General features: G+C 39.2%; 1 protein-coding gene across 5 annotated transcripts in view; it reads left to right on the top strand.

Moving 5' to 3' along the window:
- LOC126335441 (endoplasmic reticulum-Golgi intermediate compartment protein 2) overlaps positions 1–17,478 on the top strand; it is a 99,368-nt gene that overhangs the window by 23,504 nt on the left and 58,386 nt on the right. For all 5 annotated transcript variants that reach the window (XM_049998723.1, XM_049998726.1, XM_049998728.1 and 2 more), the window contains exons 3-4: positions 840–995; positions 1,112–1,328. In XM_049998723.1, the coding sequence (XP_049854680.1) occupies positions 840–995; positions 1,112–1,328 (373 nt within the window). The remainder of the gene's footprint in view (positions 1–839; positions 996–1,111; positions 1,329–17,478) is intronic.

Genomic DNA, 17,478 nt, shown 5'->3' with positions numbered 1-17,478 from the left:
TGGGTTTCGTAGAAATGTTAGATTGTAGAAAAGTAAACCTATGTTTATAACATTTGTAGAGTTAGAGAAAGCTTTTGACAGTGTTGAGTAAATACATTCTTTGAAATTCTGAAAGTAGCAGGTGTAAAATACAGGTAGCAAAAGGTTGTTTAAAACTTGTGTGGAAGTTGGAACTGTCAGTGACATGAAAGGGCAGAGTAGGTAAAGGGAGCGAGACAGGGTTGTAGCGTATGCCTGAGGTAATTCAGTTTATACACTGAGAAAGCAGTAGTGGAAGTCAAGGAGAAACATGGAAAAGGAATTAAAGTTCAGGGGTAATAAATGTGGACTTTGAGGTTTGCCGATGACATTACAATTCTGTCAGTGTCAACAAAGGACTTTGAAGAGCAGTTGAATAGCTCACACAGGTCATTGTTAAATAATCTGGACCCTTTAAAAATTATCCAGGCTTAGAAGTGTCTTCAAAAAATGTTATAAGATGAACTTAATTTCAAGTTTGTGTGTTCAGCCCCAGAGTTCTTCTTTGTCTAAATTATTTTTGATTATATGCTTCCTTAAGAACTTAAACTTTTCTACACTGCTTGTGCCTTTTTTATTTTGTCTGGACTGACAGAATGATTATACCATTGACATTATTATTATTATTATTATTATTATTATTATTATTATTATTTTCTGCATAATCACTTTGTATGATGTTTGTGTGATGACTGCAGTCTACATACAATGGTATTAATGTTAGGGTGATGCAGCTCCTAAAGCCATAGCTGTTTGCAGTGAAGTTACCTGTGTTTATTGTTTATGTCTGTGAGGAACTGTTATTTTTCTCTCTTTTGCAGTGTCCTTGCTGACTCTTGTTATCATAATAATTCTTATATATGCTGAAGTGTCATATTTTCTGAGCAGCCGCTTTGTATTCAAGTTTGTACCTGATACAGATATAGATGCCAAGTTGAAAATCAACATAGATCTCACTGTAGCAATGCCTTGTGGTGGTAAGTGATCTTTTCCTAGTGTAAATGTTACAAGAATATTCGCTAAATTTAAATAATGAATGTGTTATTGAGTTAAGCTGATAATAATAAAGCATGTTTTTTGTTCTTGTTTACAGCCATAGGTGCTGATATTCTTGACTCTACTAACCAAAATGTACTTCAGTTTGGTTTGCTTGAACAAGAAGAAACATGGTTTGAACTTGATCTTGAGCAGAGGATGCAGTTTGATAGTATGCGACAGGTCAACTCCTACCTAAGAGAAGAATTTCATGCATTACAAGATCTGTTGTGGAGATCAGGCCAAAACACATTATTTGCAGAGATGCCTCAACGGTAAATTAATTCAAAATAATTCAAAATTTTAACATATGCACTGATGAATGATTTTTACAAGTTATTTAGGAATAAAAAAGACAACTCGCTGCAAAAGCAAAAGCACTGAGTTGATGATAGGCCCACAAACAAAAGGTATGGAGCTTGGCTAGCTTTTGGAATGCACTTCCTTTTTCTAGCTGTAGGGAAAACACAGCGAGCGCGAGTATATACCTATCCTTTTTTCCCCCTAAGATAATCTTTCGGCTCCCAGGATTGGAATGACTCCTTACCCTCTCCCTTAAAACCCACATCCTTTCATCTTTCCTTTTCCTTCCCTCTTTCCTGACGAAGTAGCCGCCGGTTGCGAAAGCTCGAAATTTTGTGTGTGTGTGTTTGTGTGTTATTTTATTGTGCCTGTCTACCGGCGCTTTCCCACTGGTAAGTCTTGGAATCTTTGTTTTTAATATATATTTTCCCATGTGGAAGTTTCTTTATATATATAAGGAAGATAAAGGGTCCAAGGATTGAGCCCTGTGGTGCACCTTGTAATATAGGTTCGCTGGTGGACTGGAAGTTCATGATTTTATTATCTAGTTTGTATGACAATTTAGTGCTTTGCTTACGATTCAGCAGGTATGTGGTTTGAAGATTTATGGTTCGATCCATAAGATTTTAGGTTTTTAAGAAGTACCCTATATTTTACCGTATCAAATGCCCTTGTCAGGCCCAAAAATATACCTGCAGTCTGCATCAACTGGTTCAACACACAGTAAACTTCATGGATGAACTGTGTACTTGCTGTGGTGTACTTAGCTCTTTTCTGAAGCCATGCTGCGAATCTGCAAGCAGTTTATGTTTTGTGAAAAAGGCACTTACCTGAGAAAGGATAATGCTTTTGAATATCTTACTAAAAGTGGGAATTAATGATATTGGTCTATAGTTGGAGACATCTTCCTTACTTCCCTTTTTATACACTGGTTTCACTACGCTCATTTTTAGAACCATTGGATACATGTTTTCTCTAATGCTGCAGTTAATCGGGTGAGTAAGAGGTTTAGAGATTTCTTCTAAGCATGCTTTAATAATAGCACTGGATACGCCATCCCATCCAGATGAAATTTTTTTCTTTAGCATGTACATTGCCCTGCGAACCTCCTGCTCATTCACTTCCACAAATTCAAATTCAGTACATTGGGTGAGATAGCATCGGGTCTCCACCTGTGAATCTATAATATGGGTTGATTGTTTGCCAGATGTAGTAGTTATTAAAAATATTACATAAAGTATCTGGGTTTTTTATAATGTTACCATCATGTCTTATGCTGAGTGGTTCCATGTTAATCTTGTTGGGACCTTTTTGGTATTTGTCAATCAGCTTCCAAGATGCTTTGCTTATGTTGTCAGACTGTTCTATTGTTTTGCTGTTAATCTGCTTCCATAGGTTAACAATTTCAGTTTTAAAAGTTTGTTTGGCCCTATTGTATTTTTACTCGAAAACCTGCATAGTAGTAGCTTTATAAAGCTGGTTTAGATCATGTACTTGCTGTCTGAGCCTAATCAGATTTGGTGGGAGTTTTAGTCTAGGATTACTTCCATTTTGACAGTGTTTATCTGCCTTCTGGATTTCTCTGACTGGGCAACTATATTCATAATGATGCAGTGGGGTTGAGTAGAATTCATTCCATTTCTCATCCTACTCCTTTACCTGGTACACAGAATCCCATTTCTCATTTGCTAGTTTGTCTTTAAGAGCATTAATATTTGGGGTATTCAGCATTCATTTCTGTAGCACAGTTTTTGTTATTTTACACATAACTGAATTTATGTATTCTATCACCTGACAGAAGTGGTCAGAATAAAGAAAAATTAAGTTACTGTAATTTACGTTATCTATAATATCTTTGTTGATAGCATAATCTATTCTAGAGGAACATGGGTCCGTCACTCTGGTGTCAGAGTTCACTATATTTACAAGATTGTATGAGGTCAGTGCAACACTGAGTTTCACGTTTACTATACTATTTGAGTTTGCATCTATATTAAAGTCACCTAATATAGTACGGTCATTAGAACTGCCCTTACTGACAACACTACTAAGTTTATCCATAAACAGCATTACATCAGCATTTGGTGGCCTATATACTCCAATCACTTTATGCTTTGGCAACTTAAGATCATTACTGTAGAGTACACTACCTGTCATTTCAACTGATCCTTCTTCAGTATGATGTTCAAGAAAGAAAATTTTTTTAGCTTCTATATCTGTATTAACATAAACTTCCACACCATCACCTTTATTGTTTTGCCTACAATAACTATTTGCTAGTGTGTAACCTTCTAATCTATAATATATTATTTCACTGCATTTTAGCCCATGTTCTGTTATTACTAGTACATGTGGCAAGTGTTCCTCTATCAATATTTGTAGTATATCTAGTTTGTTTCTTAGATATTGCACATTTAAGTGCATTAACTTTAAGGGTGTTATTGCTTCTTGTTTATTTACCATCTTACACTTTTTATGACCTTTTGCAAACACCGGTTTTTTAGAACTGTCTTGCAATGACTGATCACTTATTTCACAGCCTGGCTTTTCTTTGCTTGAACGGGACTCAGTAATGTCCTAAATACATTCCTGAAAACTATTATTATGGTCCTTTATTCTAAAAAAGTCTCGTGGTTGTAGCCCAGAGCAATTGGAGCTTTCTCCACACTGTCTTTCTCACACAATTTTCTTATGTGGGGAAACTAGCTTGGCCTTCCATTTCCTGTTTAAGTGGAATCCATGTTTTGTGTGTTCATCACAATTCATCTTACTTAAGTTTATCAAATGTACATAGCTAAATTTATCATGCAGTTTCTTTATCTCGGAATTGTAGTGTCGAATCTCTTTGTTTACACACGACCACAGTGGTAAATCATGTCGCACTGGCATGTTTGTGATGACAATGTTCGTTTAACATAGTTTTGGTGATATGTTACAGAAGCGTCGCAGGGCTGTCTTGCTTTTGTTTTTCTATATGTCAATGCCGCCACCATTAATCACAACGTGATCATCTTTGTTCAGTTGACTTGTTTCTGTTGTAATATTCTCCACCACTGCATTTAACATTGCACCAGGCTTGATTTTCGCAAAAACTGAATGCTTTGAATGCGTACTTTCGTGAAAACGTTTGCATAGGTCTTTTCCATGACTGTTGGCATACAGAAGGAGCCGTTTGGTTTATCTTAAGGTTGGCAAGTTCTTTTTTGGTTCTGTAGCAGGAGTTTTGTGATTACTTTCTGGTTCGATTATGTCTGTTGTGTTACCACAGTCCGCTGCTAGTGCTGAGAATTTGTTTGATAATGGTATCACTGGGGCTGTACTTGCATGTAGTTCTTGCTTGTTTGTATTTTTCGGCACACACCACATTTTCTGCGCGGAATGACCATTGACAACTGCGTTGTCTTGAGTTAGACAATAATTCCAATCCACTGCTTTATATTTCATTTCCAGCTCTTGATATTTCCTCAGAAGTTCTTGATATTTTGTATTGATTGACACTAAATCATCTGTTAACATGCTTTTTTTTTTGCCTTTAGCGTGTTCGTTATTCCGTTTTCCACGGCACTTACAAGCACTGTTGGCATGTCCAGTCATGTTTGTCTTTCATATATTTCAAATTGACTTTGACACATTTATCGTGGTACCAGTACTTGCAGTCGACACACAGGATACTGCTTTTGACCTTCTTCATGCAAATTTTACAAACCTCACTATCACTTTTTAAAGAAACTGAGACATCACTACACGAAAAATGTTCACTCGACACCATCTTGCCCATGGCCTCACCGTGATTGGACATTGCATCTCCCAACACCCTACAGATTCCAAACCAACCAATTATTTACTTGTACACTGAACCAACTAAATTCCAACCCATAACTACTTTACCTTTGAAGGGAATGCATACAGACAAATTTGTGGCACTGGCACCCTTCTATGCCAACCTCTTCATGGTCCACCTTGAGGTAACATTCTTAGCTTCTCAAAACTCCCAAACCCCTGGTGGTCTGGTTCAGGTTTATTGATGACATCTTTATAACCTGGACCCGAAGCCAGAACACCTTATCCTCATTCTTCCACAAACTCATCACCTCCTCTCCCATCCATTTCACCTGGTCCTTCTCCACCCATCGAGCTGCCTTCCTAGATGTTGATCTGCTCCTCTCAGATGGCTCCAGCCACACTTCAGTCCACATCAAACCCACCAATCACCAACAGTACATGCACTATGACAGCTGCTATCCCTTCCACACCGAAAAATCTCTCCCATACAGCCTGACCAACTGTGGTAGACGTGTGTGCAGTGGTGAGAACTCCCATTACACTGAAGGCCTCACAAAGGCCTTCACAGGCAGGCAATACCCTCTAAACCTAATTCACAACCTGATATCACATGCCATATCCTCATACTTGGTTCTTGCATCCCTCCCAAGAACCAATCACAAAGAAGCACCCCATCTCATCCCAGCACACTCACTGTGGGCCAGTAAAGAGCTGGCAGTCAACTGAGCACACTGTAGGAAGCCAGGTGTAATGTGTGTGTGTGTGTGTGTGTGTGTGTGTGTGTGTGTGTGTGTGTGTGCAGATGGTGTTTTGATTGGTGTTCTCTGACTCAGAGGGGAACATTTATTTTGAACAGGGTAAGAGTGATAAATATTAAATGTTATCTAAGGTTGGCTACTTAGGAGAACACAAAACAGTAGCAGTGGACAATGGGATATCCTACTGATAGACTAAATTTTCCTGAAATCCCATCTGAAACTGACATAAGAATGTGGAAATGGTTAAAACTGCTATAGCTTGCAAAACATTGTCGTCCCACACTTTACTTTATGAAACCCTCTTGTTCTGTAGACATAAGAGGGCATGGATTAGGAAAGGAATATTTGATAAGTCATTGCATAATAGGTAAGTTGCACATTTCCTTCTGCCTGAGGTGGTCGACATTTGTCTTCTGAAATGGAAAAAAGGTCATGTTGTTGATGAAGACTTACTTGTTGCATTTAAACAATTAAGGTTTTGATACCTCTGGCAGATACAAAAGGCAAGAATGACTTGCCTGAACATTGTACACTTCTCTCACGGAGTGTTTGACCGTCTTATACACGGCAAGCAATAGTGACCATGTGGCAGGTGTGCAGTTAACTGAGAGTCACTTGTGCATAAAAAAGCACCATCTCAGGCACAAACAGTTATTCAGTTGATGAAAAGCTCTCAAATCCCCAGCCAGGTGGCAATGTTGAGATACCGCAACATGTCAATGAGTGTCATACATGTCATTCATCAGCAAAATCTTTGCTACTACTGCTGTGTATTGTCAAGCATGTATGATGTGGTGGTGGTGGTGGTGGTGGTGGTGGTGGTGGTGGTGGTGATCACTAACCTAGTTGCTGACTGTTTTTCATGAGTAGCACCTTATACTCATAGTCTCTTCTGAAAATTATTTGGATTTTAACTAAGTTGAGCAATAACAGATGCAACACCAATGATTTAAGGTTCACTTATTTGCATGTTTATTCTGATTAGATCACATTTGAGTGATGGCCAGTCTTCCCTACATTTTCTCATATAATTAGCAGTTTGTTGGTGAGAAATAGTACCATATATACTCATAGATGTTTGTGAGCTAGTGGCTAGAATGTAATCATCTTCTGAAACAAAAGGTAGCAAAAATATTATGTTGGCAACCACCTACGCAGGAAGATATGATAATTATAATAAAATAAGAGAAATCAGAGCTCACACAGAAAGATTTAAGTGCTTGTTTTTTCCACATGCCATTCTAGAGTGGAATGGTAGAGAAATAACTTGAAAAGTGGTTTGATGAACCTTGTGCCAGGCACTTAATTGTGAACTGCTGAGTAGTCATGTATATGTAGATGTAAAAGTATGCTAAAAAGACACAACACAGTTGAAGATTCTTACACCAAGATGTCCAAGTGGTCATAACTGATTCCAGATTTTCAAGATAAGGTACCTGAAGATGTGGGTTCGGAACTGAGTGTGAACTTTTTACACATAGATGTAGACTCCAGCAAATAAATGTTGATAAGTGGATTCTAGGTGTGTACTTTTTACACATAGGTGTTACCATGACAGTTTACAAGCATGGACACTCTGTGAGTCAGAAACATGTTGCAAATGCAAGGAGTAACACTGAGATGTTGCTCTATGGAATTCTACTCACAGAGTGAGGATTTCTTGTGTGGAGGAGGTGTATAAAAATGGGTATGTAGATATTTTGTGAAAATGGTAATTATATTTTAGTTTATAACAATGTAAGGATCAGGTTTAGCAGTAGTGTAAACATACTTAACCTAACACTAAATTTGTTTAATTGTATGTTAGATGATTAGAAAAGTATTAAAGTCAAATGCACTATTTGATTGATACACTGTGTATCTGTGCAGTAATTACTGGTTTCATGTAAAGTCATCAGGTTCATAATTTCTCCCATTTATGGTATTTATTAATTAGAGTCTTCTTTGAGTAACCAAAGGTGCTATCTGATTCAGAAAAATTCTTGCAACAAAAGCATGATATCAAATCCGGGAAATAAACAAGCTTAAAGATTCAAATGATGAAAATATTTTTGGTGTGTCCAAATTGTAATTACAAATAATTTCTAGGTTAATGAATTTTCAGATTGAGTTAACCTTTGACTGAAAAGAGTAAAATTAGTGCTTTCTAATGAGGTATTTTTTTTTAATAAACTGTTATTAGCTCTCACTATTTTTATGACCACATGGCCTAGGAACAAGTTCAATTACCAATTTATCTTAAAATAAAATGTGTTATTCAAAAAGTAAATGTACCATTGTAATCAGTAGATTGTAAATTAAAATGTGAATAATAAGATTACATAAAATACTGCACAAATAACAATTTGGCACTTTAGGGTACATACAGGGTGTTTCAAAAATGACCGGTATATTTGAAACGGCAATACAAACTAAACGAGCAGCGATAGAAATACACCGTTTGTTGCAATATGCTTGGGACAACAGTACATTTTCAGGCAGACAAACTTTCGAAATTACAGTAGTTACAACTGTCAACAACAGATGGCACTGCGGTCTGGGATACTCTAAAGTACGATATTTTCCACATATCCACCATGCGTAGCAATAATATGGCGTAGTCTCTGAATGAAATTACCCGAAACCTTTGACAAAGTGTCTGACGGAATGGCTTCACATGCAGATGAGATGTACTGCTTCAGCTGTTCAATTGTTTCTGGATTCTGGCGGTACACCTGGTCTTTCAAGTGTCCTCACAGAAAGAAGTCACAGGGGTTCGTGTCTGGCGAATAGGGAGGCCAATCCACGCCGCCTCCCGTATGTTTCGGATAGCCCAAAGCAATCACATGATCATCAAAATATTCATTCAGGAAATTAAAGACGTCGGCCATCCGATGTGGCCGGGCACCATCTTGCATAAACCACGAGGTGTTCGTAGTGTCATCTAAGGCAGTTTGTACCGCCACAAGTTCACGAAGAATGTCCAGATAGCGTGATGCAGTAATCGTTTCGGATCTGAAAAATGGGCCAATGATTCCTTTGGAAGAAATGGCGGCCCAGACCAGTACTTTTTGAGGATGCAGTGACGATGGGACTGCAACATGGGGCTTTTCGGTTCCCCATATGCGCCAGTTCTGTTTATTGATGAAGCCGTCCATGTAAAAATAAATGCTGCCCACATGCATATTGCAGTCATCAATCCTGTGCACTATATCTTTTAGCGAATGTCTCTCGTACAGCAATGGTAGCAGCGCTGAGGGGTTGCCGCGTTTGAATTTTGTATGGATAGAGGTGTAAACTCTGGCGCATGAGACGACACGTGGACGTTGGCGTCATTTGGACCGCAGCTGCACACGGCGAACGGATACCCGAGGCCGCTGTTGGATCACCTGCTGCACTAGCTGCGCGTTGCCCTCTGTGGTTGCCGCACGCGGTCGCCCTACCTTTCCAGCACGTTCATCCGTCACGTTCCCAGTCCGTTGAAATTTTTCAAACAGATCCTTTATTGTATCGCTTTTCGGTCCTTTGGTTACATTAAACCTCCGTTGAAAACTTCGTCTTGTTGCAACAACACTGTGTTCTAGGCGGTGGAATTCCAACACCAGAAAAATCCTCTGTTCTAAGGAATAAACCATGTTACCCACAGCACACTTGCACGTTGTGAACAGCACACGCTTACAGCAGAAAGATGACGTACAGAATGACGCACCCACAGACTGCGTTGTCTTCTATATCTTTCACATCACTTGCAGCGCCATCTGTTGTTGAAAATTGTAACTACTGTAATTTCGAAAGTTTGTCCGCCTGAAAATGTACTGTTGTCCCAAGCATATTGCAACAAACGGTGTATTTCTATCACTGCTCGTTTAGTTTTTATTGCCGTTTCAAATATACCGGTCATTTTTGAAACACCCTGTATGATGCGTGCAGTGTCTGTATAATTGGAATCAGTTGACAGACAAGAAGAAAATAGTTATTTAAGGAATAGAATTGTAGCAAAAGGAGTAATTCCATTTTTCTACATTTCATTGGGATTTTGGTATTTGGTTTTCGTCACAGTTGTATTTATGCACAGTATTGGGGGGGTCACACCATGTGGAAAAGTGTGGGGATCAAGTGTGTGTATGTCAAAATAGATCATGGGTGATCTGCTGGATACCAGTGTCCAAAGGGCACAATATTTTGGCAAATTACCTCATTGCCATCCTCAGGTGACCTGATGGACTGACTGACGGGCAGCCGGCACTGCACTTTTATCTCCTCCCCTGCTTTCTCTGATCAGCCACTGCCTCGGCCATCCATGCCCAGCATCCAGTGGCTGTGTTTTGGATTGATGGATGTGGTCATTGCATTTATTCCTTTTGGTGGCACATTATGTGGGAAGATAGGATGAATCTTCAGAAGCAGCAAGTGAAGACGGTCTTCTGACCACAAGCCAAAACATGAGCATTGCTTGGTAGTGTGAAAGATGATCTGGGACTATGGAAATCCAGGCTCTGTCATTTACCCTGCCAATGTGGTACGACATACATAGGTCACACAGTGTGTACTGTTGAAGACCATTGCTGAGAATACCAACGGCACCCCAGACTGCAGCAACTTAACAAGTCAGCAGTTGCAGAACAATGGAATTACATAGACTGGATTATCAGCACACCAAGGTTCTGACACAGACATCCCACTTCTCGTAGTCTGTCATTAAGGAATCTATTGAGATTTGAGTAACAGAACAACTAATAAATCGTGGTAGAACTTACATTGTTAGTAAGGCATGGAACCCTACTATTAGAAAGGTCAAGAAGAGAAATGAGATACCAGACATCAGACTGACCTTGGGAGCAGGTGCAGGAAGAGCAGAGCTGCTGCCAACACGTACACCTGGACATGAACCAAGGATGGACTACTGGGTTGGCAGGAGGAGCAGAGGTAGGATTTGATTTCTTGCAGTTAACGAGAAGCAGTATCATTTGGCGATTTCCCAGCAGTATTTGGAATTGTCCAACTGCAGCCCAGATAAGTTTTTATGGTGTGTATTCACATTTGTGAAGGCATTATTTCTAATATTTACATAAAATAACAATCAGATAAGCAGTTTTCATGGCTGCACATCATATGACATTGATATATTATTTAGAAACAGAGACTTATGTTACGCAACTTAACATGGAAGCAAACTTAGTAATCCAATTCACTAAAGAAAAGATTCTGTTTTATCACAAAAATACGTGTTTAATTGCTAGCAACTAACCTATTCAAAATTATTTAATTCTGGCACAAACTACTACTTCAACACTTTGTTTGCCAGATAGGACACCACATAAGTACTTTCTCCTTATGATCTTCCAGAAATACTGGACAAAATGTACTGAACTAAAGAGGCTGGGTACTATGAAATAAATTGGATTATGCTAATGGAAAACAATCAGATGGCACACACTTTTCAATTGACAAGAAAGTGGCATAAAATAATAATAATAATAATAATCTCAAAGACTGCTATTAAATTGTTTTAACATTAATTTTTATTTGATTTGTTCAAGTTAGTTTAACTATCTTTTTCTTTTCTTTTAATGAAGTTATTGCACATGATCAAAATTTAGCCCACACATAGGACATTTTGCATGGCAGAAGTACAGAATGAAAACACATTTTCCCTTGAAAATTTATGTTTCAACTTTGAATATGATTGAAACATACAAAATGGTTTTGTCAATAAATTGAGGAGTAAAGGTAAAAACTCATTGCATGCTAGTGGTGCTGACTTTTTGAAAGGCACATAGACAAGCCTGAGAGTTTTGGTAGCTATAGAATCACCCTAGCTTACTACATTGTGCTGGCACTGGGCTGAAGGCTTGTATCGGATGGACTGGGCACAGGAAGAAAGGAAGCTGACAGTGTGAAGGAGGTTTGGGCAATGTTGGGTGATGACTCGGGGGGAGAGAGAGGGGGGGGGGGGGTTGGGGAGGGGGCAGTAAGTGCATGGTAGAATAATGTGACACTGGTCAGCTCCTTCTGGCCTCATGCAGGGAGAGTTGTGCACAGTGCCTGACGACATGGACGGGTTGATTAAGAGTAGGAGACGGATAAGGGGGGAGGGGGAAGAAGATGTGGATTATGGGATCAAAGGATGTGTTTTGAGGACAATTTACATCCATATAATCCAGAGAAGCCGGGTGTTGGGAGGAAGGATCCAAGTGACTTGGGTTGTGGAACAGCCATTGAAATTGAACTTGTTGCTGTCAGTAGCATGTTCTCCCACTGAATGATTGGCTCAGGTCTCGGGCATTTTATGGCAATGGCCATTTATTCAAGTGGACAGCTGGTTGGTAATCATGCCCACATAAATTGCTCTACAGAACTTAAAGGAAAGTTGATATTGATGGGATTGCCTTCACAGCTGGCTCTGCATTTGATAGAATAAGATGTGTCAGTGACAGGTCTGCAGATGTGCTGGATGTGTTTATCAGATAGGTCTTGTACCTGACTCTTTTGTAGAGACATGACCAATGTGGTAAGAGATTGGGTGAAGGTGTGGCGTAATGGCGGATGATCTAACAGTGTTCAGAAAGGACAGATTAAATACAGTTGGTGGTGGAGTATTTATTGCTGTCAGAGGTAGTTTGCCTTGTTGCGAAATTGAAGTAGATACTATGGGTAGAGGTTATACGTGACAATCGGACTAAACTATTAATTGGATCATTTTACCAATCCCTCGACTCAGAATATATAGTTGAACATTTCAAAGAAAACTTGAGTCTCATTTCAAATAAGGACCCTGCTCATACAATTATAGTCGGTGGTGACTTTAATCTATCCTAAATATGCTGGACAAATTATACATTTAAAGCCGGCGACAGACATGAAACATCATCCGAAATTGTACTTAATGCTTTCTCAGAAAATTATTTTGAACTATTAGTTCATGAGCCCACTTGAAGTGTAAATGGTTGTGAAAGCATACTTGACCAAAAGCAACAAATAATCCTGGACAAATAGTGAGTATTGTGATGAATACAGGGATTAGCGACCACAAAGCAGTTGCTGCTAGGCTGAATACCGTAACACCTACAATCATAAAAAAATACGCAAATTATATCCATTTAAAAAAGCTGATAAAATTCTCGTTTTGCCTTTTTAAGAGACAGTCTTCACTTCTTCTGATCTGATCATGAAGTGTAGAAAAGTTGCGGAATGTTTTCAAAGAGATAGACTGTAACACAATGGCAACTGAGCCTCCACACCAGTAGCGATGAGGCTTTTTACAAAACTGGCAAAACTGAGAGGGGGGGGCTGGAGGATAGAATATGTTTCGGCACGACTGTGCCATCATCAGTGGGTTTTCGTTTTTATTGATTCTGGAATGTGAACATTTTTGTTAAATGATTATAAAATTATGTGCATCTTTAGTTCAAACAACAGATTGTTTCTTTTTGTAAATACTTTTACATTTGGTGCATGAATTTTCTAGATCGCTTGTATGTTAATTACTGCAGGTAACTTGCCATTTGCAACCAAACAATGTTGATGAGAAAGTTTTTGAGAATGTAATTTAGTTTGTCGCGATGTTTTCGTGCATATATTCGTTTTTACTTAAGTTTTCGTGTGGTAAGCACTTCCATTCTCCGCATCAAGCTGAGGTGTTGTGATGCACACCTAACTATAACAAGTATTTTCCACAAAAAATGTAGTAAAAATACTTTCCACTTCACCAAAACACAGTGTGATTGCAGTTTGTTATGTGTCCCAACTCAGCCAGTGTTCATTTGTTCACCAGAGAGTTCGGTGCCAATTTTGAATTTTGTTTGCATTTTGTCTTTGTGTGTGTGTGTGTGTGTGTGTGTGTGTGTGTGTAGACTTTTATCTGTTTGTGCTGTTTTTATTTGTAAAGGTCCTTTTTTTATAATCATTTAACAAAAATGTTCACATTGTGGAATAATTAAAAACGAAAACCCACTGATGATGGCACAGTAGTGCCAAAACATGTTTGGGTACTGAGAAAAAACGGTGTTTTGCATTACTGGCGGACATCACATCCAAAAATTTTAAACAATTTTAACTGCAAACATGACCAACACAAGGAGCTGCAAATCAAAATGATGAATATGGCATGAGAAATCTGCTACAGATTAAGTTTGGGAATATGCCTGCCTAGGAAGACATTAGCGAGACCTTCAGCAAACTGGGAAAGGGATTATTTGCTCATGTCTGCAACAATGGTCAGAATGTATGCGAATGACTTTTTGGTATCAGTAGGACAACAGCTATCAAAATGCAGGTACCTTTGCTGGTTATTGAGCTTGATATGGAAGAGTTTTGGATGCAGCCATCCAACAGATGGAGATCAATTTCCAGAAGGATGGCTCACTGGGATGAGGAGGACTAGGTAAAGCAGATGGAAGAGAAGGTTAGAGGCTATGGAGAAATAAGGATAGGGTTTCTTGGCCTTGGATCCAGATCATGAAGATATCATGAATGAACCTAGATGACCAATTCGCTGATTCTTCCACCTGCATGTCCTTCCATTTGACCCTATCCCAGAAATCCAGCATAACCTCCAATCTCTTCCCCAATTTATAGGCCCATCCAGAAGCTGTCCCTCCAATGCATCTACCATTGAAAACTACTGCCCCAGTCATCTATTCTCTATGCACTTCCCAAAATCCATAAACCAAACAATATTTGATGCTCCATTGTAGCTGGTTACTGAGTTCCCACTGAAAGAACCATACAGTCCCCTTCTGTATCATCCTCTTTTTGAGCTATCTGGAAGAAATGTTCCTATCCACCCAAAATCCCAGATCCCTCATTTGGTTCAGGTTCATTTATGACTTTTTATGGCCTCTACCCTGGGCCAAAACATCTCATTTCTCCACAGTGTCAACACCTTTACCACACCCTTCATTTGATTCTCTTCTGTCCTTTGGACATGACCACTAACCTGCTGTCCACCCAGAAGAATGGTCACAACTATACTGAGTCCATGAGCAGAGTTGATCACTCAGTGACAGAACACACTACTGAGCAAAATATGTTCAATCTCAGTGGCTGCTTTACAACCTATACTAGCTGGATACCTCCCCCAAAATCAGTTCTCTGAATTACACAGATGAGAGTTGTCCTTCCAACACATCATTTTGGCCCCTAACCCTCCTGGCCTCAGTCTCCAACAACTGTTGCATTATTCCCACCTCCAGCCCTGTCCCACAACTTCATTTATCCTCCACTCACATCCCCTTCCCCACAGTCTCCCTTCCCAATCCACTCCTTCATGCCATTGTCTGCTGTGCGAAAAGGTCCTCCCTGTGGCCAGAACAACCTCACTGGTGTCACTTTCTTATCGTGTGCACTTGCTGCTGTCAACCACTCTTCTCCAAGCCTCCCTACCTCCCCCCTCTCTGTTCTCCCCTTTCCCATTCCATACAACACAACCCATCTGTGGTGGAAAGCATTCATCCAAAAGCTGGCAAAATTCTCAGTCTTGTTTTGATGACTCACTGCCTCAGCTATTTGTTGAGTTTTTACCTTTACTCCTTAGATTATTTGTGTCCCACCAGGTCTTCCCTTTAATATAAGGAAATATGTCAGTTAGGTATAACATAAATAACATCAGTATGAAGTGCAATTTTACCCTGAGCAACATTATAATATACACAGTGGTGTTCTCACATATCTTCATGGTCCTTATGCGAAATATATGTTGGTGACAGTAGAATCATTCTGCAGCCAGCTTCAATTGCCAGATGTTTAATGTTCCTTGAAAAGTTCCCGAAGCATCTCCATAATACTTGCATGTTATTGAAATGTACTGATAACAAATCTAGCAGCTACCTCTGAATAGCTTTAATGTCTTCCATTAATCTGACCGGTATGGTTCCCAAACATGTGAACAGTACTTAAGAATAGGTCACACTAGAGTCATTTACACAGCCGGCTATACAGATGAACCACACTTTCCTAAAATTCTCCCAATAAACCAGTCACCCATTCGCCTTCAACCAGAGTCAGCCATTCACCTTCCCTATCATAATCCTCGCATGTTCATTCCATTTCATGTAACTTTGCAACATTACATCCATTTAGTTAAACTACACGACTGTGTCTAGGAGGGCCTACTAATGCCGTGTCCAAACATGGTGGGTTTGTTTTTCCTACTGATTTACAATAACTTACATTTTTCTGCATTTAGAGCTACTGCCATTGATCACATCAACAATAAATTTTATCTGGGTATTTTTTCATTCTCCTACAGTCAGTCAACATTGACACCTCATATGCTACAGCATCATCAACAAAAACTGCAGATTGCTGCCCACTTTGTCCGCCAGATCATTTATGTACATCCAAAATAATAGCGATCTTATCACACTTTCCAGGGTCACTCATGACAATACCCTTGTTTCAGTTGAATACTCTCCATTGAGGACAACATATTGAGTTCTATTACCAAAGAAATCTTTGGGCCACTCTCATATCTGGGTATCTATTCTGTATGCTCTTACCTTTGTTAACAGTCTATAGTTGGGCACCATGTCAAATGCTTTTTAGAAATCTAGAAATATGGGATCTGCCTGTGGTCCTACATCCTTCATCCAAAGTATATCATGTGAGAAAAGGGCAAGCTGAGTTTCAAGTGAGTGATGTCTTCTAAAACCATGCTGATTCATGGAATAGACATAAGCTTTTTGATCTCTAGGAGATTTATTTGTTTGAACTCAGAAGATTTTCTAGTTTTCTGCATCAAACTGATGTTAAGGATAATGATCTGTAATTTTGTGAGTCCGCTCTTTTACCCTTCCTATGTGCAGGAGTCACCTGCACTTTTTTTCCATTTGCTTGGGACTTCACGTAGACAAGAGATTTGTGATAAATGCAAGCTAAGTATGGGACCAGTGCTGTTGTAAAACCGAATTGGGATTCCAGTAGGACCTGGAAACTTACTTGTTTACAGCACTTTCAGCTGTTTCTCTGTGCCAGGGATGCTTATTATGATATCGTCGTCCATACGGGTCTGCCTGTGATGGTCAAATGATGGTATGTTTGTATGATTCTCCTGCATGAACTGATTTCTTTAACATGAAGTTTAAAACTTCAGCTTTCCTTTTGTTGCCATCTTCTGCCACACCAGACTGGTCAACAAGTGACAGAATGGAAACCTTAGGCGAAATTTTAATAGGATAAGAACTTTCTTGGGTTCTCAGCCAGATCTTTTGCTAAGGTATGACAGTGGTGGTTGTTGTATGCTTCATGCATAGATCTTTTTACAGATGCATGAATCTGTGCCATCCTTTGCCTATTGTGCATTCTCTTTTGAACCAAGGGTGCAGCAGCCTCTTTTTACTTTATCAGCATTTTCTGAATTTTGTTGGTAAATCACTGTGCGTCTTTTCCACCTGTAATCCACTTACTAGACACATACTTGTCCAGAACACAATTTACTATCTGTTTAAAGTTTGCCCATAGTTCCTTTTTCTCCTACAGACTGGAACTAAATGGTGTCAGTTCACTGTCTAAGTGAGATGCTAATAGCTGCTTGTGTGCTCTTTATAGCAGAAATACTCTCATACCCTTCTTGACTGATTTATTAACTTTCGTAACCATAGTT

This window comes from Schistocerca gregaria, chromosome 2, assembly GCF_023897955.1.
Source record: "Schistocerca gregaria isolate iqSchGreg1 chromosome 2, iqSchGreg1.2, whole genome shotgun sequence".
Taxonomy (NCBI): Eukaryota; Metazoa; Arthropoda; class Insecta; order Orthoptera; family Acrididae; genus Schistocerca; species Schistocerca gregaria.
This window is presented reverse-complemented; position numbering and strand designations above follow the sequence as displayed.